Source organism: Natator depressus, chromosome 9, assembly GCF_965152275.1.
Source record: "Natator depressus isolate rNatDep1 chromosome 9, rNatDep2.hap1, whole genome shotgun sequence".
Taxonomy (NCBI): Eukaryota; Metazoa; Chordata; order Testudines; family Cheloniidae; genus Natator; species Natator depressus.
In genome coordinates, this window is record NC_134242.1 from 23306232 (window position 1) to 23328490 (window position 22259).

Genomic DNA, 22259 nt, shown 5'->3' on the forward strand with positions numbered 1-22259 from the left:
TTGTCCTCATCCATAACAATTTCACATTTGGGGACAATGTATACCTTCAAATCAGCGGCACTGCTATGGGTACCTGCATGGCCCCACAGTATGCCAACATTTTTATGGCTGACTTAGAACACTTCCTCAGCTCTCGTTCCCTAACGCCCCTACTCTACTTGCACTACATGGATGACATCTTCATCATCAGGACCCATGGAAAAGAAGCCCTTGAGGAATTCCACCGTGATTTCAACAATTTCCATCCCACCATCAACCTCAACCTGGACCAGTCCACACAAGAGATCCACTTCCTGGACACTACAGTTCTAATAAGCGATGGTCACATAAACACCACCCTATACCAGAAACCTACTGACTGCTATACTTACCTACATGCTTTTATACAGACCACACCACACGATCCATGGTCTACAGCCACGCTCTATGATATAACTGCATTTGCTCCAACCCCTTAGACAGAGACAAACACCTACAAGATCTCTATCAAGCATTCTTACAACTACCAATACCCACCTGCTGAAGTGAAGAAACAGATTGACAGAGCCAGAAGAGTACCCAGAAGTTACCTATTATAGGACAGGCCCAACAAAGAAAATAACAGAACGCCACTAGCCGTCACCTTCAGCCCCCAACTAAAACCTCTCCAATGCATCATCAAGGATCTACAACCTATCCTGAAGAACAACCCATCACTCTCACAGATCTTGGGAGAAAGGCCAGTCCTTGCTTACAGACAGCCCCCTAACCTGAAGCAAATACTCACCAGCAACCACACACCACACAACAAAAACACTAACCCAGGAACCTGTCCTTGCAACAAAGCCCATTGCCAACTGTGTCCACATATCTATTCAGGGGATACCATCATAGGACCTAATCACATCAGCCACACTATCAGAGGCTTGTGCACCTGCACATCTACCAATGTGATATATGCCATCATGTGCCAGCAATGCCCCTCTGCCATGTACATTGGCCAAACTGGACAGTCTCTACTTAAAAGAATAAATGGACACAAATCAGATGTCAAGAATTATAACATTCAAAAACCAGTCGGAGAACACTTCAGTCTCTCTGGTCACTCGATTACAGACCTAAAAGTTGCAATTCTCCAACAAAAAAACTTCAAAAAACAGACTTCACTGAGAGTCTGCTGAATTGGAATTGATTTGCAAACTGGACACCATTAAATTAGGCTTGAATAAAGGCTGGGAGTGGATGTGTCATTACACAAAGTAAAACTATTTCCCCATGTTTATTCTCCCACCCCCCACCGTTCCTCACACATTCTTGTCAACTTCTGGAAATGGCCCACCTTGATTCTCACTACAAAAGGTTTTTTTTTCTCTCCTGCTGGTAATAGCTCACCTTACCTGATCACTCTCGTTACAGTGTGTATGGTAACACCCATTGTTTCATGTTCTCTGTGTATATAAAATATCCCCACTGTATTTTCCACTACATGCATCCGATGAAGTGAGCTGCAGCTCACAAAAGCTTATGCTCAAATAAATTTGTTAGTCTCTAAGGTGCCACAAGTACTCCTTTTCTTTAAATTGATGTGTCTCTTTCAACTTGATGATGTGGACCAAAATGGAACAACATGAACTAATGTGAGCAAATGGAAAGATTCAAGGGTGGTTGCGTGTGACGTGGTCTGACCAAAGACAAGAAGATTAATGCTTCCCGCAAAATTTAAACAAAATAGGGGAGCACTTTACAGCTGGATATAACTGGAGCAGGCCCCATTTCCCTAAAAAAAAAAAAGCTTATCCCACTCACTAGGATGTAAGTAGGAGCAAAAGATGTGGAGGATGCCCTGCTTCCACTTAAGAGCACAGGTGCTGGAATTAGGGGTGCCGCACGCCCCTGGCTTGAGGTGGATTCCATTACGAACAGGGTTTACAGTTTGGTTCAATGGCTCCCAGCACCCCCACTACACAAATTGTTCCTGCATCCCTGCTTAAGAGCCCGCTGAAAATTGGCAGGAGTCTCCAAAAAGGGGGCAAGTGACAAGCGCTGGCCTCGTTTCCCCTTGGGGGGGGAGGGGCTGAGAAATGGGGGCCTCCTTAAGGGGCGGGTGACTGGTGCTGGCCTCACTTCCCCCCTCGCGGAACAGGCGGCCTGGCAGCCCTGGGTGCTGGGGAGCGTCGGCCCCGTTCCCCAGCCGGCAGGGACCAGGCCGCGGAGCGGGCAGAGCCCGGCGCTCCCCCCCAGTCTCCGGGGAAGCACCAGCCCCCGGCACCGCCGACCCAGAGAGCGGCGGCGAGGCGGTCCCGACCCAGCCACGTTACCTGAATCCCGCCTTCGGCCCAGCGAGCGAGAGGCCGGAAAAGGCCGAGTCTGGGGCCGCCGGCTCGGCGCGGCGCGGCTCCCTGGTTTGAGCTCAGCGCCTTCCTGGTGCCGCAGCCAGGCAGGGCCAAACCATCCCGGAGCTCATCCATTCAGCCAGGCGGGCAGCAGGGCTAGGGAATGCAGAAAACATCGATTAAAGCTTCTGCACTTCTCTCCACTGAGGAGAGCAATGATCATCCTAATAATAATCATACAAACAAATTAATTAATTAATGTTCACTGGGCCTGTGCGGGCTTTTTTAAATGCAGCTAAAAGTGGTAAAATTAATGTTCCTTCTTTCGCCAAAAATGCTGGAATAAATCACTGGGCTCGGTCTCTATGGGTGCACTATGATTAAAATCGCAATGATTTATTTGCAAATTCCCTTAAAACGCTGCGTTTCTCCTTCCTCTGGAGCTGGTGATGGGCTTCTGAGGTTGGGTGCAAATTAGTTTTTCATTTAAGAGACTATTTTGACTCGTGGTGTTTGACGGAGGAGGAGAAGGGGGCTGTTGGAAGGAAGGTGGGGGAGAAATAAAATTTATAGTTTTTCATTTAAGCCAAAAGTAATTAAAGAGGCTCAGTATTTCCTGGAATACATACTATATTGACATATTTTTTCCCTGGCAGAGAGATCCATTTCCCCTCTGCCATAAAGGCAAAGCACTTGAAGTGGTGGAGTAAAGTAACTGCTGTGTGCTTTGGGTCGCTTCTGGGTGGTGGGTAAGTGGGAGAGGGGGCTAAGTTTTAAAACTGCCTGTAATACACGATCTTCAGTTATTCGCAGACAGCTGAGATTAAGTAAAACAGTTCAGTTAATTAGTCCTGTTAAAAAGCTGCCCAAGTCTCCAATTTATAAGGGAAATATGTTTCAAGTGATCCCCTACTTAACTCTTTAAAAAAACTTGATTAGATGGGGGGGGGGGGGACTTGCAGACTTTGGATGTATTATAAAAAATACGTTGTTTCTTTTTTCATTGTTTTCTCTACCACAGAAAGATACAGAACACACTGAGTACACATATTTGGGAAGAATAAGGGAGGTAAACGCTTTCTATGCTAATAGTTATGGTAATAATTTAAATATTTGCAGAGCAATTTAGTATTTGCTTAGCTTGTTTATAATACTAAGCATCAACTCAAATTTCCTGGCTCAAACATGTAACGTTTTAAATGAACCCTTCAAGCATACATTCATGTACAGACAACTTTGATTTGTCCACGTTATTTCCAAAAACACAAGTTGTATGTTGTAGACACTTATTTCACTTTTAAGTTTTGCGACCGTTTGGTATTTAAAATATTCTTAGTTTTACTTCAGTTTTATATGTATGAATTAGAATCTGTGTTGCCACGGCCGGAAGTGAAATAAACTATGGAAACAAAAAGAAATGTGTTCCCACGGATTAACAACATCTAAAGTTCAGTATTTTGAACGTATTCTCTTTTCGGCTCACTTTGTTACTTTAATAGTAACATCTTGTCATATTTCTGTAGTTCAGAATAATTGTGAATTCATTTAATTGGGCCAGTGATAACAATCTTCCCAAACAATCTCAAAAATCGATATTACATACTGATGTTTCCGTTGCTCCTTTGAAGAACAGTACTTTACAATATCAAGACTGTCAGTCTGAACAGACTAAACTAAAAGTACTCTGTATTTCAATAGGCAAAATGATGTCTTGATTAGTTTTGTCTTCTAAATGCTAAAACTTAGTAAAAGTAATTTATTGCCTATTGTATGTAATACACACATAACTGGATCTGAGAAATGCTAATTAAATTCTAAATACTATACCTATTATAGTAAATAAACACTCTTTTATGTAAAGTCGTCTTTCAAGAGGTCAAATGAAAAATCAATACATAAGCAAGAGTTAAACAATTTTGAATAATTTATTAGAACTCTACTAAAAGTGTAAAATAGCTGCATCCTAAATAGCCTGTCAATGAAATTACTATCTAAATAGGATTTAAACAACAATAGCAAAGCAGTATTAGCAATAAATACTGTAATACGGTCTAATCTGATTCCTCTATTTGCCATATAAAAATGTTAATGGCAGGATTGCACTGTCATTCTTAACTACATTTTTTTATAATTTTGTGTGTTTCTGTTACTATTTTAGGAGGAACTTTTCAAGCTTTCCTGTCACGTACGTAATGTGTTAATGTTTACATAGAATCATCAAGTACCCTGTAACTTGCACATTTCCATTTGCTTTACACAAATAACAATTAAAATTTTAATACTAAATATAGTATTTCTTCACATATTATGAAAAACTGTCTTCAGAAATGAACTCATATTAGCAATATGCAGTATCCGGGAGAGTTTTCCCAAAACGTAGGTGTATTTTCAGTGTTGACTTAATTACTACAACAAAAACCTGTAAAAGTAACTGTATGTATCTCTTCTCAGTCCTGCAAGATAAATAAAACAATTTTCAGTGTTGACTTAATTACTACAACAAAAACCTGTAAAAGTAACTGTATGTATCTCTTCTCAGTCCTGCAAGATAAATAAAACAATTTTCAGTGTTGACTTAATTACTACAACAAAAACCTGTAAAAGTAACTGTATGTATCTCTTCTCAGTCCTGCGGGATAAATAAAACAAATAAATAAAATACTCGAACTGCAAACAAATTTAGAACACAAGCACCGGGTTCTTAACACAAAAGTAACTAACTGTGTTCCTTTGGGGAGGTTTATTGACGCAAACGTAATAATAATGTGATACAAAGAAACAGCATGGGGCAAGATTACTTCGTGGGTACAAGACCGTATATTGCCTATCACCCGTTCCAGCGACTCAGACACACTTTTACATTTGGCGTGTCAGTAAGCATCTGCTTGGGAAATATCTTGACAAACCAACCGCACAACCTTTCAAATTAACACTCTCTCTCTCTTTCTCTTGTTAATTGTAACCGACCAAAACAGCACTAATCTCTTGGTAGAGCTGTTTCTTCCCTCGGACAGTGTTACCTGCAGGACTAGTACTGTGTGCTGTGTATACACGACATCTGTAGGAAGCGCTCCCCCATTCCTTGTCCTCTCTCCAAGCAGACTTGTCATTTTTCATTTTGGCCACTCCCCTGCAGATCCTGCCTATCTCCCCTGTGTTTAACTAACTCAGGACACTAGCGCAGGATCCACGCCTAATTAAATTAATTAGGGATTCTTGTCAATCCTGGATTAATGGCCGATAGCAAGCCCTGGCCACAAGGATCTGAAACCTGGAGGAGTAGCGATCTTTCTGTCTCGCTCTTTCTCCTTGGTCGTGCTGGACTGATACAGGAGAAGCGGGTTCATTCATAGTTCCAAGGGGAGGTAATTTGCTCAGAACAAGGGGCAGGCTTTGCAAAGTATAAATAGTGCGACTTCAATACCAACATCACTATCAGATCTGAACTCTTAGCGGGAAGAATTGTCAAAGATCTTAACATTTAACAAGATCGCTCCAGTTGGGAAACATCAGCTCCCATTTAACTCCAGCCCCATTGCAGCTGCCCCCCTCCCCTTCCCACTCCATTGATGTGTTATTGGGGGGTTTGGAACAGTAAGAGGAAGAAACAAGGGGAAGGAGCCCTGAGAATCGGCGATGGAAGAACTTACAGCTTTTGTCTCCAAGTCGTTTGATCAGAAAGTGAAAGAGAAAAAGGAGCTGATCACGTACAGGGAGGTTCTGGAGAGTGGACCTGTCAGAGGAGCCAAGGAGTCAGGCGGCTCCAGCGAGCCCAGCCGGGAAGACGTGAGCAGCCCAGCGGTCCGAGCAGGAGGAGTAGGCGGCGGCGGCGGAGGAGGCGGAGCGCGGTCTCCAGTCAGAGAGCTGGACATGGGCGCCGCCGAGAGAGCCAGGGACGCGGGCACTCCCAAACTCAGCGAGGGTAAAGGCAAACCCCATGCACCCCGCGGCCCCCTTCTCTCCCACCCATCCCCCGGGAACGTGGGCCAGGCTGGGGGACTGAGTTCAATAACCAGACGGTTGTTTGGGGGAGAAACGGGAGGGCGGTGGGCGGTTTTGTTTTCCCACAATGTTTGCTCAAAGAGCCCCAAATGTAGCTCTCCTGGCTGGCCCGGGCACCGGGCTCTGCAGCAGGGGTGAAAGTTACAGGAGAATGAGTGTGTCCTCCCTGACCAGGGCTCAGAGCTGTAGCCTCTGCCCGGGTGGGAACCGACAACCCAGTGTTTCGATTTTGGAAAGAGCCATTGCGTAGAAGACTTTTGCGATTTTAGAAAATAGCTTTTTCCTGTCTCTTTTCTCCTTCACTTGATCCATCGGGGGCTGCTTGCTCCAGACCCGGCTGACGGTGACGGTATCAGGCTTTATTTCTCGATGAACTTTTGTTGTGTTTTCTCCAACAATAAGTGTGTAAATCACACCACACAATCGGGTTACTTATTCAGGCTTATAGGTTAGTCGGCTGCTGTGCCAAAACTACTTACATTTTGCAGTACATATGTTGTATTTGCATAAGACAATTTGGCAGATTTAAACTTGACTGTCACGTTAACGAATCCAGGGGTTTAAACAATACCATTAATTTGGAGAGTCTGATATACATTAATGGGTGTCTTTCCATGTTTTTCCAATTAAGGAAAATATGTGGCATGCCGAGAAGTTTAGATTAAAATATTTAAGCATGCAATTAACTTGTTTATAACATGATCTGTTCCTGATTAGAACATAACGGGAAGTTATTGTGGTAGGAACCAAAGCTACATTACATATATTAATCCATTTATATTTTAAAAGCTGAAAAATCCCATAGTATAGTTGAAAGTTTGAAAAGCTGTATCTATATCAAGTATATTTAATGTTTATACATTATTGACCAGATATTGATAAGGATATATTTTCATGATAGATTATTTTTAAAACATGCATTAAAACAAGTGACATTAAATAGGAATATTTTATATAATGTAGTACATTTATTTTAAAAGACAGCCAGTTGCGTAACTGGATATAAATGCTAGGGATATATATATACAATGAACATTTGTTTTTAAAAAAAAACACCTAATAGTTACAATGCAAGCATGTATTATACCAGGAGTCCCTTTTATTGCCCTTTCTGGTTTGGATTTATCTGTCTGCCTATATGTGTATGTATATATGCAGAGATAGAGAGACTGAGTGAAGAAAATAATGTTATAAGAAGCACAAATGACATCCCGTTTCCTTATTCAAAGAGCACTGTAGATGTCAGCAACATTTGAATGGCTGCGTTTGTTTTAAAATGAGGATGTAATATCTAGGGACTGTTTACTTCAGACCTTTTGTTCAAAGAAGTATTTCTCTCCAGATCGGAACTCGATTGAGAACAACTTCCGGAAATGATTTTATAAACAAATTCTGATAGTGATCATAGGGTTATAAAGAGCTGCGATCACACTAAACAAATCCTGGACTTCAGATGCGCAAATAAAATCCCATCCCAAAGCACTGCAGCAGGAAGCAGGGATTCGGAAGAAGTGCAATTACAGACACAACTGGTTGTTAGGAAGCCCTGCAAATATTAATGAACTGTACAAATAGCGTCACTCAGTGATATTTTAATTTATATGCGTAGCTAACTGAAAGTTCTTAGTCAACAGAAAATTAAACAATACCAATTAAAACACCAGGAACCCTCAGCATATGTAAATTCAGAAAAGACAAATGCATGTTTTATTAAACACTGGAGGTGCTGAGAGCATGAAAGCCATTAAACAATCCAGAGACAGTCCGGATGCCAGATTTACCACTTAAACCTGTTGCTGTGATATTTAAGGTACTAATTCACCAAGAGATCGCGACTTGATTTTTTTAGTTTTGATTTTCAATAAATAATGACAGGTAAATGATACGAAGCTTTACATTTGTACCAGGGTAATTCAAACATGGCGTGTCTCTTGCCACTGTCCGACGACAGGCTGGTAAGAGGTTCCCACAAAATGACACTGAAGTTAATGGAGCCGACCTTAACTTGGCCTCAGTTCCTGCGGGGGCAATGTTATATTTTGTTGGGCATGGCATTTCCCTGCTATTTGTCTCCTGCGTACGCCTGGATGGGTCTAGTTTAAAATAATTATTCGTAAATAAAGCCAGCAGGTTTGCAGAGGGAGAGAGATTGCTTGACAGTTCTGATGATTTAAAAGGGTCACAGTTTGACTCTGCAATGATTTACTGAAATTATGCTGAGGGGCTCGAAAATGTAGATGTAAATCAATGGCCTGGTTTGACTCACCCACACAGGTCAATACATTTGGAAATAAGGCCTTTTCGTGAAAAGTATTTTGTTGTCGCCTTTTCTTCCAGAGCACCAGCAATGCTAATAGGAAACCCAGCGCTGACCCAAAATCTCATTCCGAATTAAAACAAATATCCTTTTAAAATGTAGCTGGCCATAATCTGTTTTGAGGCGTGATCTTTAGCATTTCCATTGACTCTCCTCTCCTTCCTTTTCCTCGAGCCAAGCACATTTTCCTCCTAAAGTTAAGAATAAAAACTGGAGTGGCCAAATCCCACGCCCGCGCTGGCAATTCCGGTGAAGGGTGGTCTGATTGTTTTGTTTCACGCTCAGTCTCCCCAGAGCTGAAGGATCGCAAAGAGGATGCGAAAGTGATGGAGGACGAAGGGCAGACTAAAATCAAGCAGAGGAGAAGCCGGACTAATTTCACTCTGGAGCAGCTGAACGAGCTGGAGAGGCTTTTCGATGAGACCCACTATCCGGACGCCTTCATGCGAGAAGAGCTGAGCCAGAGGCTGGGACTGTCCGAGGCCAGAGTGCAGGTAGGGTAGCAAAGATTATTGCAACATGTGGGTCTCTGTGCGTAATTTAGTTGTGATACAGTATTGCGTGTGAACCTGCCGTACCTGATGAAAGGCTTTTAACTCACAAATTCTGTAATGTCCATTTAGATGCTGTCCATGGCCAGAAAAGATACTCCAGTGCCGAACTGCTCCCAGCATCTGAGTGAACCATTGCTGCGTGCTTTATTATGGGTTATGTCCTCCTAAGCTTAGTGCCTCTTACATATAAGGATTTTAAACAACGTTTCGTTTTTGGCTGACTGGAAGAATTACAACGGATGTTTTGTTCACGTGAATTTTCCTAGTCTGCTCCTGTCTCGGGGTTTACCAGGCGGATGTACCAATTAAGTTTATAGATGTACTGACTATAAACTAAATTAGCAACTGCTAAGTGAAGAAATTTTACGGTCAGTTTTTACCGGTGGTTCTTAAATCTTAGGCGAAGCCACAGAAAGGGTGAACAAGTTTTGCTGAACTCGCTTTGTTCAGCATTATTAAAATATAATCTATAATAAAAATATCAAGCTATTTTAATCACTTTTCTGTATATAGTAGCGAAACCAGTTACCTGGACGTTTACTTTCAAGTTTCTCTCTGGAAGTTTTGAAAATCAGCTCTTGAGCTCTCTCCGGTTAGTTTCACCTAACTTGCAATAAATAAGAGGGCAAGCGCTCTGGGGCTTTACCCAGATGGAGAGCCGAAGGTGACTTCTCGAATGAGAACAAATGTAGCTGTTTCAGTGTATTTCCCTTCTAATAATAAAATAAGAGAAAATGATGGTCATTATTTGTTGGAACACATGGAGCAGTTTTAGGCCCCAAACATCTGCAGATGTTTGAAAGTACTGCTGTAACAGATACTCCCCCTCTATCTTTGTGCTTATAGGCCACCATCTGCACCAAACTATGCACACAATTCTTATGGGGTTTCCCTGCATCTTGTAATAGGATAAGGACATAACCAGAGCGGTCACATTGAACCAAAAAAGTAATAATAAGCAGCCTTTGTCATCACAGCCTCACCAAACGAGCCTTCCCTTTTACTCTTCTCTGCTTTTCTGTTTTCCGCGGAGGCAGCCACCTATTTATGCTGAACAAATCTTCAAAAAGCCCAAAACGATAAAAGTCCCAACTTCTCGGTGAAAAATTTAAAGGAGATGATTCCCTTCTAGTGGACAAAGAATACCACTGTAGCACCTAATCCACACTACTATTATGTCAAATCGCAGGATGCATAATAACTTTTAGAGATTTACATAGATTAAGCCCATTCCCTTTACATGGTTCCGGAAAACGCTTTGCAATAATATTTTACTTTGCTTCTCCACTAATTTGTAAATTATGGAATGTACCTTTTAAATGAGAGACTGGAAGTGAGCGTGGGTGTTGAGCAGCTTTAGCTTGACCAAAATAAATTCTAGGCTGGGGTGTGTGTTCATATTTATAGTTGACTAAAAGTAGACCTCAAGAAAAGATTGTTTTTTGTTTTGTTTGTTTTTTGCCTTGGGGAAAGATTATTTGGTAGCTGTGGCTTCTGAGATGCAGAGGTTTCTCTTATAAAAGTGAAATGTTTTAAAACACCCTCTCTCCTTCTCTTTAAGGAAGTAGAACTTTATTATTGAATTTGTTTCAATAGCTCTATATCCAATAGTAAAAGTATCTTCTTGCCTAAGGTGCAGACTTTTCTATAGAAGCATATTAGATTATCATAATAATGAGACAATTATTCCGCTTCTGTGTTACACTCCACTGCACAGAGGAACAGAGAAATTCTAAACTTCTTTGTAGTGAAGCTTTTATGACAGTAATTACCCCCCAAAAGTGAGTCATTAAATGATTTGGTGTTTAGTTTTTCTTGAAGATAAAGCTAATTAATATTACAGGCTATTAATGAGCACATTCTTCTCAGGTCTTACAGCGCAAACATCTAAACCCATTATCACAAGTTAGTATTAGATATCAGGGAGTGATTTAGGTCATTTGGGACTCTAATGTGGAAAGATGAAACCAGGGCTAAGAAAGTAATTTAGCGAGAACTAGTACGGGCTGCAAATGTCTATTTTCTATATTTTTATTATTTTCGTGATGCCTCTGAGTTTCTAAACTTGTAAATCTGGGTTGTCCAATACAAACAAAATCAACTGTTTGCCATAACGGTAAAAAAAAATTCTTATAGCACGCGAGTGTGCTCTTTTGTGTTGGTTCTCTTTTAATGTTGGTTTTCTAGTATAGTATCTAGGTTATTTTTCTATTTCCTCAGGTCTGGTTTCAAAACAGAAGAGCTAAATGTAGAAAACAAGAAAATCAACTTCATAAAGGTATGCTTTCTGATATCATAAAAGAGGCTTAGGTTGAAAAGAATTATACAGTATCGATAATACCAGTAAAGAAGGAGCGTTCCTGCTGAGAAACACCTAGGGCTCCGGATTTGTAGGATATATGTTCTAATATGAAAGCTACCTATATTATATTAAAACTATTATAACACGTTATTGATTATAAATGGCATTAAACTTGTATCAATGTATTGGCAGAAAGAAATGTTGGAAGCAAAAGACTGTAGTTTGCACAGGATACATTTCTGGAATTCAAAGAATCATTTATTGCAAAGTAAGGCTAAGCGGATATTTATGTCTTTCTTTTGCTGATTATTGCAGGGGTTCTTATAGGAGCAGCCAGTCAATTTGAAGCTTGCAGAGTTGCACCATATGTCAATGTAGGCGCTTTGAGGATGCCATTTCAGCAGGCAAGTACAGTAAAACCTACTTGTAACGATAAAGTGCAAATGAGTGACCCCTTTTTTTAGGATAAGGCCTTTTCTCCCGATATGAAATGACTGTTGACAGCATCTATTCAATATTTATACAGTGATTATATAGAGGGAACAATACACTTTTTAAAAAGCCACACACTTCTCCAGATCTGTGTGCCCAACTCTCTGTCATCAGTGAAAGCGCCGCTGGGGATGGAGGGCAGTATCTGGCTCTTTAAAAATGCACGAAAAGATTGCACTCTGAGGGTTACATGGGAACGTCCTTTCAGCCAAAGTTTGCCGATTCTGATGCACAGCTGAAGAATGAAAGTGTGTCTAAAGGAGAGAGTAAAACTGGTTTGGAGTTCCCTTTTTATATAAAGAAAACCAACAACAATAGCTAACTACGTAACTGTGGAGCCAAATCCCACCGGATACCGCCACTGCCATCCAGACACGCACACCTCCTCCTCCACTCCAACAACCAGGGAAAAAACCACCCCCTCATCTCAAGCCAGCGGTGGGCTAATGATAATAAAATAATAATCGTTAGGGGGATGTTTGCCTCCATATAAAATGGGCTGCCTGCCCTTCTGACTTCTTCCAGATTGCTGTTATCAGCCTGTATTAAAGGCTGGGCGAGACAGCCTTTAATTCTGACATGTTTTTACTATACTAAAAAAAAACAAAAAACTCTAGGGCAAGAACACAGTTTCCTTCCCTTTCACACACAGACACTCACTGCAAGGCACACTCACAGACAGACTGTCACACAGACATAGGCAGACTGCCACACAGGCTGTCGTGCAGACACAGGGAGACAGACTGTAACGCAGGCCGACTGTCACACAGACACAGGCCGTCACATAGATAAGCAGACAGTCACACAGGCAGGCACACTGTCACACACAGGCAGATTGTCACACAGACACAGGCAGACTGACTGTAACGCAGGCCAAGTGTCACACAGACAGACAGTCACACAGGCAGGCACACTGTCACACACAGGCAGATTGTCACACAGACACAGGCAGACTGACTGTAACGCAGGCCGCGTGTCACACAGGTAAGCAGACAGTCACACAGGCAGGCACACTATCACACGCAGGCAGATTGTCACACAGACACAGGCAGACTGACTGTAACGCAGGCCAAGTGTCACACAGACAGACAGTCACACAGGCAGGCACACTGTCACACACAGGCAGATTGTCACACAGACACAGGCAGACTGACTGTAACGCAGGCCGCGTGTCACACAGATAAGCAGACAGTCACACAGGCAGGCACACTATCACACGCAGGCAGATTGTCACACAGACACAGGCAGACTGACTGTAACGCAGGCCAAGTGTCACACAGACAGACAGTCACACAGGCAGGCACACTGTCACACACAGGCAGATTGTCACACAGACACAGGCAGACTGACTGTAACGCAGGCCAAGTGTCACACAGACAGACAGTCACACAGGCAGGCACACTATCACACGCAGGCAGATTGTCACACAGACACAGGCAGACTGACTGTAACACAGGCCGACTGCCACAAGCAGGCAGACTGTCACACAGACACAGGCAGGCAGACTACACTCCCAGCCCCGCTTAGGTGTGTTAATGCTTTGTTTTTATTCTTGTTACATCTTTAGGATAGTCATTGCAACGTGACGCCCTTGTCCTTTCAGGTTCAGGCCCAGCTGCAGTTGGACAGCGCCGTGGCACACGCACATCACCACCTCCACCCACACCTGGCCGCCCACGCCCCCTACATGATGTTCCCTGCGCCGCCCTTCGGCCTGCCATTGGCCACACTGGCCGCGGAATCCGCCTCAGCAGCTTCGGTGGTGGCAGCAGCGGCGGCGGCCAAGACCACCAGCAAGAACTCCAGCATCGCTGACCTCAGACTGAAAGCCAAAAAGCACGCGGCTGCTTTAGGGCTGTGACTCCTCCCCACGTCCCCCTCACCCCCTCCACGACCACCTCTTGGGGACACTGCAATCACACAGTCCAGAGGATCACAACACAACACATCACTGCAAACACAAGCGAAAGGCTAATGACTTCTGTGGGTCGAGTCCTATTTATGACTTAATGCAAAACACACGCAGAACCAGGCTGGAAAGAACAGAGACATTAAAACAAAACACACCCAGAGAGAGAGAGAGAGAGAGAGAGAGAGAGAGAGAGAGAGAGAGAGTGTGTGAGAAAGAGAGAGACCAGATTTCTAAAATCAATTTAAAGAACAAAAATAAATACACAAAGGAAAGGAACAAAACCACTGTGAGGTATTTCGTAGGTTAAGAAATATGAAGAGAAATAAATATTATTAAAGGAAATCGAGATGTGAGAGGGGAGACAAAAAGAAACAACTTTAACGTTTTTTTTAAATGGAGAAAAAAGAAAGAGAGACGAGAAACTGAAGGAAGATATATACTTATTTAAAGAATTAGATGAAATAGACACGCAGCTGGGAAGTTCACAGGTTTTGAAACTGACCTTTTTCTGCGAAGTTCACTTTAATACAAGAAATTTGATAAGAGAGGCGGGCCTCCTTTCACGTTGCATCAGATACTTGAGTTTAACAACCACGTCTGGAAATAGTGAGAAGAAGAGAAGAAGAATAAGAAAAAGAGACAATGATTTCTCTGAGAATTTCTAATGGGAAACTGTCCGGGATATTTCTTCCAGCAGAATTCCGGGTTGCATGTATTTGTATTTCATTGATGGCGTCCCTTTGATTCACTTGCACTTCACCCTCATCTTTAGTAGAAAAACAGAGCAGACAAACAAATGTGGCTGATATTTTTAACCTCGGAGGAAAGAGAGAGCGAGAGCGAGAGAGAGAGATCAACCACTACCTTTCTCATTCATATCTTTGTTGGCTGTTTGCTGTCCCACTCCTGAAATAGGGGCGATCAGAAAGCATGAGAACAGAGGAGTATTTCTCTTTTGCAGGCTCTCTGATGTCCTCAGGACAAAAACTGTATTTAATTCCCCAACCACACAATGTTAAATTCCAATAATAGGTACTAGGTACATGTAAAATATGTTGATACACACGAACAAAGTTTATTTTGGCTATAACTTGTGAATTGATAGTTGACTGTCAAACATTTACATTTTATCTCATAAAGGTGTATCTATTCAAGTAATCTTGTGATTTTTTTTTAAATTTGAAAGGCATATAGATATTTAATCTGGGGTATCTTGGTGATTTGTATCCCAGCTTGCCATCAGACCCTCACGACTTTAGTACTTTTCTGCCAAGAAAGAGGGAAAGCTCTTCTAAGTGAACTTTGGTATGAACGGGCTTTGTAACTATTTGTTCTCCATGAAAACAAAATTATTTATATTCACCGTATTTTTTCTAGTGTATTTTAAGTTATTTAAAAAAACGAAAAAACATTCTGTTATTTCATTACATTTGTTGTCAGTACAATATATTTTGTTTCACTCAGGTTTGCTTCACCTTTGTTAATGCTTTTTTGACGTCACAATTTTCAATAAGTGCCAAGTTATGAAATTAAGACACTTTGCGATCTATTGAATGAAAAAAGTTTTAGCTGACGGGTTTACGTCACTTCTGGTACTGTTAATATTAAATAGTCAGTGACATTCTTCCATTTTTGTGTTTATACCTTTATAGAGCGTGCATGTTTCTTTCTGCTTCTTAGAAAATGCAACAAATCTATAATGCACAGCACAATGATGAAGGACCGTTCGTCCCTATGTATCCTTAAAGGCCACTTTTAAATTAGTTTATCAGAATCTGAGTTTTATAAGAATAATACTTCATTTGACTCTGGCTTAAAAAAATAGGCAGATGGAAATAATATAGCACTTGGGTCTTTAAAAACTTTAGGTAATAAAATTGGGGAAAGTGTAATGAGTCAAAATATTTTTCATTTCAGAAACCCTGAGAATTTGCATTTTTGGAAAATGTTCTCTCCCTTGTTTTTGTAGTCAGTATTCCTAATGTTGCCTCAGAGATAAAAAGAGGATGTGGTATGATATTTTCTAAAATCTGCCTAAAAGATTTTACTAGGAAACATTTTACAGCCAAAGAGTTTCAGAGTTTATATGGCAAGATTGCTTTAGGTTTTTTTAATTGTAGCTTTTGTGTGTAATACACAAAAGACTTTGCAGTATCAGTTTACTTAATTAAGCGTAGCAGGATAATAGTTACATTAACGTGTTAAAATGTCCTTCGGCTGCCCCTGGAGTGGTTTGGGAAAGGCAGCTGAATAATGTTGTGCAGACAAGAAATTCCTACCCACAACCCACCGATTTAATCCAAATTATCAAAAAAAGCTCCGGTGCTTCCAGTGGTTTCCTATCATTAAACAAACCAGCCCCCAAATGGTTTCCATAGTACAAGTGTAAATCACAGCAGAGAGCGGAGCTCTCATTTCTGCCCTACACTAGCTTTTCTCCTCTGGGTGTTAAGGCGGTGTGTAGTGTCCTCACCTTAGAGAATCCTGAAGGAGATGGAGGAAATCCCCGTGGGATTGTCTGTCTTCCCCGGGCCGGAGCCCTATGCAAAGTCTGGGGATAGCGTCCTGACAAAGAATTGAAAGCCCACGGGGAAATCATTTGCTCGTCCTACATCCCTGTCCAGCAAAATGCTCAATTTCTTTTTCTTGGTCCTGGGCTAAGTAGTTTTTTGTTTCTGTCATAAAATAATAGCCGGCACTAAATATTTAATAGTAGCTTCCTGTTTTACTCAGAGGTGGAAAGAGAAAGTGGGTGAGGTGACATATTTGATGGGACCAAGTTCTCTTGGTGGGAGAGACAAGCTTTCGGGCTTACCAAGAACTCTTCTGGAAAGATTGTCTCTCTCCCCCGCAGAGTTGGTCCAATAAAAGCTATTACCGCACCTATCATCTAATACCCTAGGACCCACAGGGCTACGCCAAGACTGCATTGCTCTCAGTAGTCGGTTTGGTCTGATGTCCTAACTTGCAATACAAATGCATCCAACAGACTACAGCGGGCGTTACAAAACCCGACTGCGCAGCTCCTGCCTTTCCCTCCCGAAAGATGCGGGCGCTGCGTTCACCTGAGAACTGTTGCTGGGTTCACCTGGCAGCTGTAACAGGTAGCTACGTTACAAAGAACCTGCCCAGCCTTTAGAGAAATGATGCGCCAGTCCCACGGTTTACACATGGAGCAGTTCTGGGGGAGAACATGGTTAAGTTCGAGCCTTGGAAAGGGATGCTCTAGTGGTCATTTGGGTGTGTGTCGCGGGGCAGGACAGGTTGATAAGGCGATCTGAGTTAGCCGCTGATGGAAAATCCCAATTTAAGTGTGTGATCCAGGTGATTAGGTGGCTTAAAAGTGCCCACTCTCCATACTTGCGCCTCTTGTATTGCAATTTAATGCAGAAGAGGGCGGCTATGGATTCTCCTGCAACCTCTCCCTGCTCCTCCCTGACCTCTTCTCTTCTACTAGCCCACCCCCCCCTTCTCTGAGCCAGCCCCACCCTAGCGCCTCTCTCTCTCTCTCTCCTGCCCCGCCCTGGCCACCTCCCTCCTACACGTGGTGGCTCCGGTTAGCAACTTCCTGGTTCTAGGGCACATGCCAAGGCCCCCGCCGGTCCTTATTTCCCCAAGTTAGCCCCTGCAAACAGCACTTAGGCCCAGGGAGTTACCGGTCTGCTCTGCACTACTCTGGGTGCATGAGCTCATGGAATTATTCCGCTCCCCAAAAAACCCGCCCCTCTCCCCCCCCCCACCTTGCGGGACGCAGCCCTGCGGGTGGCTGAGGTGAGCGGGGCAGGGAAGTTAGACTGAGTGCCCCTCCCCGTCCCAAAGAGCTCTTGGCACCGGGGGGAGGGGGAATGAGGCTGGCCCGGGAGGAGAGACCCAGGAAGGAGACCCTGCGCTGGGGGGAGAAGAGGTCGGGATGGCTTCAGAGCAAGGGTTTGCTTGCGCCTGGCCCACATCGTCTGTGCGGGCCCTGCACTGTGGGGCTGGGGAAAGGCGGCATCGGGCGTCCGCTGGGAGGCAGAGAGCTGGGGCTGGGGCGGAGCACGGGGCACTGGCGAGAGAGCCGCTGGGCGGTGTGCGCTGCACTCTCCCCTCGCCTCGGCCCCTACACCGGGCCCCGGGCGGAGGGAAGGGGCAGCGTTAGCAAAGGGGAGCAGCCAATTGCGCCGGAGAGAGCCGAGCCCCGGGCACAGAGCTCGCTTGAAAAGGATCTCAAAGTGCTTCTCGTTGAACGGGGGTAAGAAGTGTAGCAAATATTCATGGAGTTTGCTGGTGTCAAAGCCCCGCTCTTCCAGCTCTGAACTATTGCCCCCAAACTAGCTCAGTTTAAGCAAGAATTTCTCCTACATTTTCCAGCTCTCTCGAATGCAGCTTTGCAGCGAAACTTTCTTGTAGCAGGAGGGTGAGAGGGCAAGGTATCTGCTGGTGAAACGCCACTGCTTCAGACTGAAAGGACGGTGCACACCTTATCTGGGCTCAACACATCTCTCGCTTTAGTCCATCAGATGGAAATACTTACTTTCAAATAATGCAATACTCAGACCTCGGAACTCTCCCAAATGCTTTTTTGGCTTCTGTGGCATGAGATTGCTTCCCTAATCAATTTACATCATAAATTGCAAACAGTTGCAATAAGATCTCAACCTTGTTTATTTTACATAACTTCAAGCACTTGACAAGGCTAAACAGCGCCACAGAAAAGTCAACCTCCTTCCCCTTAATGAGTTTGTGAGAATTAAAGGGTCGTCCCCTTTTGCAGGGCATTAAAACATTTTAAACTATTTGGGTTGTCAGAGTGTTACAAGAGAATTTGCATAGTAACCTTGTGCAAAAAGTTATCTAAATAGATACATCCTTAACTTTAAAATTAAGAAAAAGCATGTCTATAAAACACAATACAAAACAAAACAGTAGGTCTAGCATTTGAAAAATATATGGTAATAGCTGACAGAAAATGATAGATTTTATGTTAGGTAAAGGGTCTTTATCCAAATGAAAATAAGATACAGCTAATTCTAAAATCAATAGCGCTAGCTATGGTGTCAATTGATCAGTGAATAAAGTGGTTAATTAGTATGTGCAGAAGTAGCTAATATTACAAACCAGTCATTCTGATTCCATAAATTTACATCTTGAATGTTCAAAACATATTTAAAATAAACTTGTCACATTTCACATAATCTGTTTTAAATGTGACCAGCTAAATATTGTGTGTTCATACTCTTAAAATCTCTTGTAGGCTATTGCTATACATAACTCAAACCATGACTGATATAGTTGGTCTGAATTTTAAATCTTTACACTATGTTCTGATATTGGCTTGCCTATCTTCAGGATGATCATAATAATAACATGAAAAATATGCTTTTACCATAATGAAGGGAGGTGATAGGATGATATAAGAGAATTTTCATTTTTTATTTTTAAGCATAGTCCAAAAGAGAAAATATTCTTAACATGGGATGATTTTGGACAGGAGTACTCAAATTCCTGGATTGCTTGGACTGGAATACATAATACTTCTTTAGGCCCCCAAAGTTGGCCAGAACACTTCTGGTTTCTATTTTATTTCTTGTGCTGTCTTATCTTATATAAATGCAAAAGTCTCATGAAATTTTATTATGGATATTTTATGAGCCAGCCAGTATATGTACTGTATATGTTTTTTGTAGAGGTAATTTTAGCATAGGATTTACATGGAGATGAACTGGCATGAGGATGATACTTAGAGAAGATGATCAAATAAATCATGTCGGAAGGAGTAAACACCTATTTCTGCTCCCAAAAGAGCTGATCACATGTTCACAGCATGATATTATGCAGATTCTTATTCAGTGAAGTAGCAGCTTCTAGTAACATTTGGAATAAAAAAAGAAAAAGAAAAAAGACATGTCTGATACATTACTGAATAATTTCAGGAACTGCCACTGCTACCTCTGCTCCCATTTACTAGGTTTTGTTTTCAATAAAAGATCATTAAAAAGTGCAGAAAAACAAATACTGTTTTGCACACCACAAAGTTTTATTTTAAAATGGCATGAAAATGATGGAAAATATTTTATGTAAAATGGTATTTCTCTAACACTAAACTGCACTTTATTCCTGGCAAGACTATTAACCAATTGAGAGCATTTAAATATTCCTGTCCAAAAAGCAGTAACTGTAGTATAGTTGGCATCCCCTGATGTTTCTTTGAAATAATAAGCTTTTCTTAAAAATACAGTAGTAATATGAGTGAATTGCAACAGGATATTCAATGGGTAAAGAATATTTTGTCTAACATTACACATACCTCTAAATCTTGTTGCAGTTAGTGTTATCTGTTCAACTATGGCAACTCACATTTCATTCCACTTTCAGTGCTCAATTTCTGCTTCTGTCCACCGCTGCTGTTAAATGACAGCACGTGCAAAGTGGACATCTTACAGGTGACCTGCATATTTATTAACCAAAAAAAGGAGGTGTGCCTTTTTTTCTTCTTTATGATGTACAAAGAAGTTCTGAAAGGATCTGAACAAAATTTCTCCTTGTTTTTACCTGTCAAGTGAAGATTTCTCCTAGGAAGCAACGACCCTGAAAAAGATACGGCGGTGCTCGTAGATAATCTGCTGGACCTGAGCTTCCAGTGCAATATTGTGGCCAAAAAGGCTAATGCGATCCTTGGATGCATAAACAGGGCAATCTCCAGTAGGAGTAGAGAGGTTATTTTATCTCTGTATTTGGCACTGGTGCGACCGCTGCTGGAATACTGTGTCAAGTTCTGTTGTTTACAATTCAAGAAAGAAGTTGATAAATTGAAGAGGCCTCAGAGAAGAGCCATAAGAATGACTAACGGATTAGAAAGCATGCCTTATAATGATAGACTCAAGGAGAAAAATCTATTTATTTTAACAAAGTGAAGATTAAAGGGGTGACTTGGTCACAGTCTTTAAGTAACTATGTGGGGACCAAATATTTGATAATGGGACCTTCAGTCTAGCAGACAAAGGCATAACAAGATCCAATGGTTGGAAGTTGAAGCCAGACAAATGCAGACTGGAAATGAGGCGTAAATTTTTAACAGTGAGGGTAATTAATCATTGGAACAATTTACCAATAGTTGTGGGTTGAGTCTCCATCACTGACAATTTAAAAATCAAAACTGTATTTGGGGGTGGGAGTAAAGATATGCTCTAGTTATATCAGGAATTATTTCAGGGAAGTTCTATGGCTTGAGTTATACAGGAGGTCAGCCTATATGATCAAAGTAGTCTCTTCTGGCCTTGGTATCTATGATGGACTGGTCTTCCATGGTTTTGCTGGAGGATCTGCTGAGCTTCTTGTGACTGCTCAGACCTTAAATGAAAGTGAAATCCTCTCTCCAAATGTTCTTTATGCAATGAAATTAAATAAGTATGAACAAAGAAAAATCAAAGAATTTTAAGCTGTCATACTAAAAATCTTTTCCGCTCTCTGTTGCTTGGCTTTTAGTCTCTTGACTGTTGTGATATCGTGATTTCACTAATTCTGTAGTCATTATTGAGTCTCCCTGGCTAGACCAAAGCTAAATTTCTAATTAGAAACACAAGCAGAACCTCCCACCACCAACCACCTCACTTTACAATTTTTTGGAGGAAAAATCTTTAAGGCCTTCTTAATTAAAAAGAAAAAAAATATAAAAGAAAAGCAAAAAGAATAAGCTTGATGCTTTTTATTTGCAGATCTCATTGAAAGGCACTAAAACATGGGCTCTACCTTATCCTAACTGATTGTAACCAATGAATATTCTGACAGGGCTTTAACCTTCAGGAAGCAAAGACTCATAACTCAGAGATGGCCATAACTTGAGGTTGTAGGGTTTTCATCCATTCCTGCACTATTTTTATGGGCATAACTTCATCCATTCTTTACATATACATGTGCTCAGTGTAAATATTGCTTTTTCTGTGTTTGGGAGGTCATAGTTTCCCAGTGCTTGCAACAGTGTTTTGCATTCAGTCTCTTATGAGTGTTTTAGCCTTTTCTTTCAGAGAAGAGGGACTAAAAATACAAAAGTAAAATTGACTGCCACTTTGATCCAACAAATGGTCCTGCATAATCTACCTCATAGTATGGCCTCAGTTAAGATAGTACTTTGGCTGTGCTCTACTTTCCCACTGTTTCACAACTTTTTCCTGGGCACATCACTCTTTTTTGAAAGATCATGGAAAGAAAATGTGTACTCTATCCAGATCAGATTGGCTTCATGCACTTGTAAGAATGTATTTATATATTGCCGTGCTTTTGTGCGTTACTTTTTAAAATATTGCCGCTGACCTGGAAGATTGTTAGTGTGTAATAAAGTTTATTTTTGATAACAAAGACTATATGGTCTTTGAACATCAGTGATACTGTT

General features: G+C 41.8%; 2 protein-coding genes across 4 annotated transcripts in view; one reads left to right on the top strand and one right to left on the bottom strand.

The window, feature by feature from the left end:
- RSRC1 (arginine and serine rich coiled-coil 1) overlaps window positions 1-6063 on the bottom strand; it is a 362956-nt gene extending 356893 nt beyond the window's left edge. For both annotated transcript variants that reach the window (XM_074963701.1, XM_074963702.1), the window contains exons 1-2: window positions 5963-6063; window positions 2298-2468 (exon numbers count right to left, since the gene is read on the bottom strand). In XM_074963701.1, the coding sequence (XP_074819802.1) occupies window positions 2298-2447 (150 nt within the window). In that variant the 5' untranslated portion in view covers window positions 2448-2468; window positions 5963-6063. The remainder of the gene's footprint in view (window positions 1-2297; window positions 2469-5962) is intronic.
- SHOX2 (SHOX homeobox 2) lies at window positions 5579-15657 on the top strand. Of its 2 annotated transcripts, none has more exons than XM_074963705.1 (5): window positions 5579-6234; window positions 8917-9125; window positions 11406-11463; window positions 11803-11891; window positions 13583-15657. In XM_074963705.1, the coding sequence occupies exons 1-5, from the start codon at window positions 5949-5951 to the stop codon at window positions 13838-13840; spliced, it is 900 nt and encodes a 299-aa protein (XP_074819806.1). In that variant the 5' UTR covers window positions 5579-5948; the 3' UTR covers window positions 13841-15657. The 2 variants fall into 2 exon arrangements, with proteins under 2 accessions (XP_074819806.1, XP_074819805.1); XM_074963704.1 differs by having other exon boundaries at window positions 5580-6234; window positions 13547-15656.
- Window positions 15658-22259: the final 6602 nt, after the last annotated feature.

What these genes read in the sequence shown, in the direction of transcription:
- SHOX2 (XM_074963704.1), top strand. Translation starts at nt 5,949, where the DNA reads ATGGAAGAACTTACAGCTTTTGTCTCCAAGTCGTTTGATCAGAAAGTG. An exon ending in TGTCCGAGGCCAGAGTGCAG is followed by an intron (nt 9,126 to 11,405) that starts GTAGGGTAGCAA and finishes CTATTTCCTCAG; the next exon opens with GTCTGGTTTCAAAACAGAAG. An exon ending in TGAGGATGCCATTTCAGCAG is followed by an intron (nt 11,892 to 13,546) that starts GCAAGTACAGTA and finishes TTACATCTTTAG; the next exon opens with GATAGTCATTGCAACGTGAC.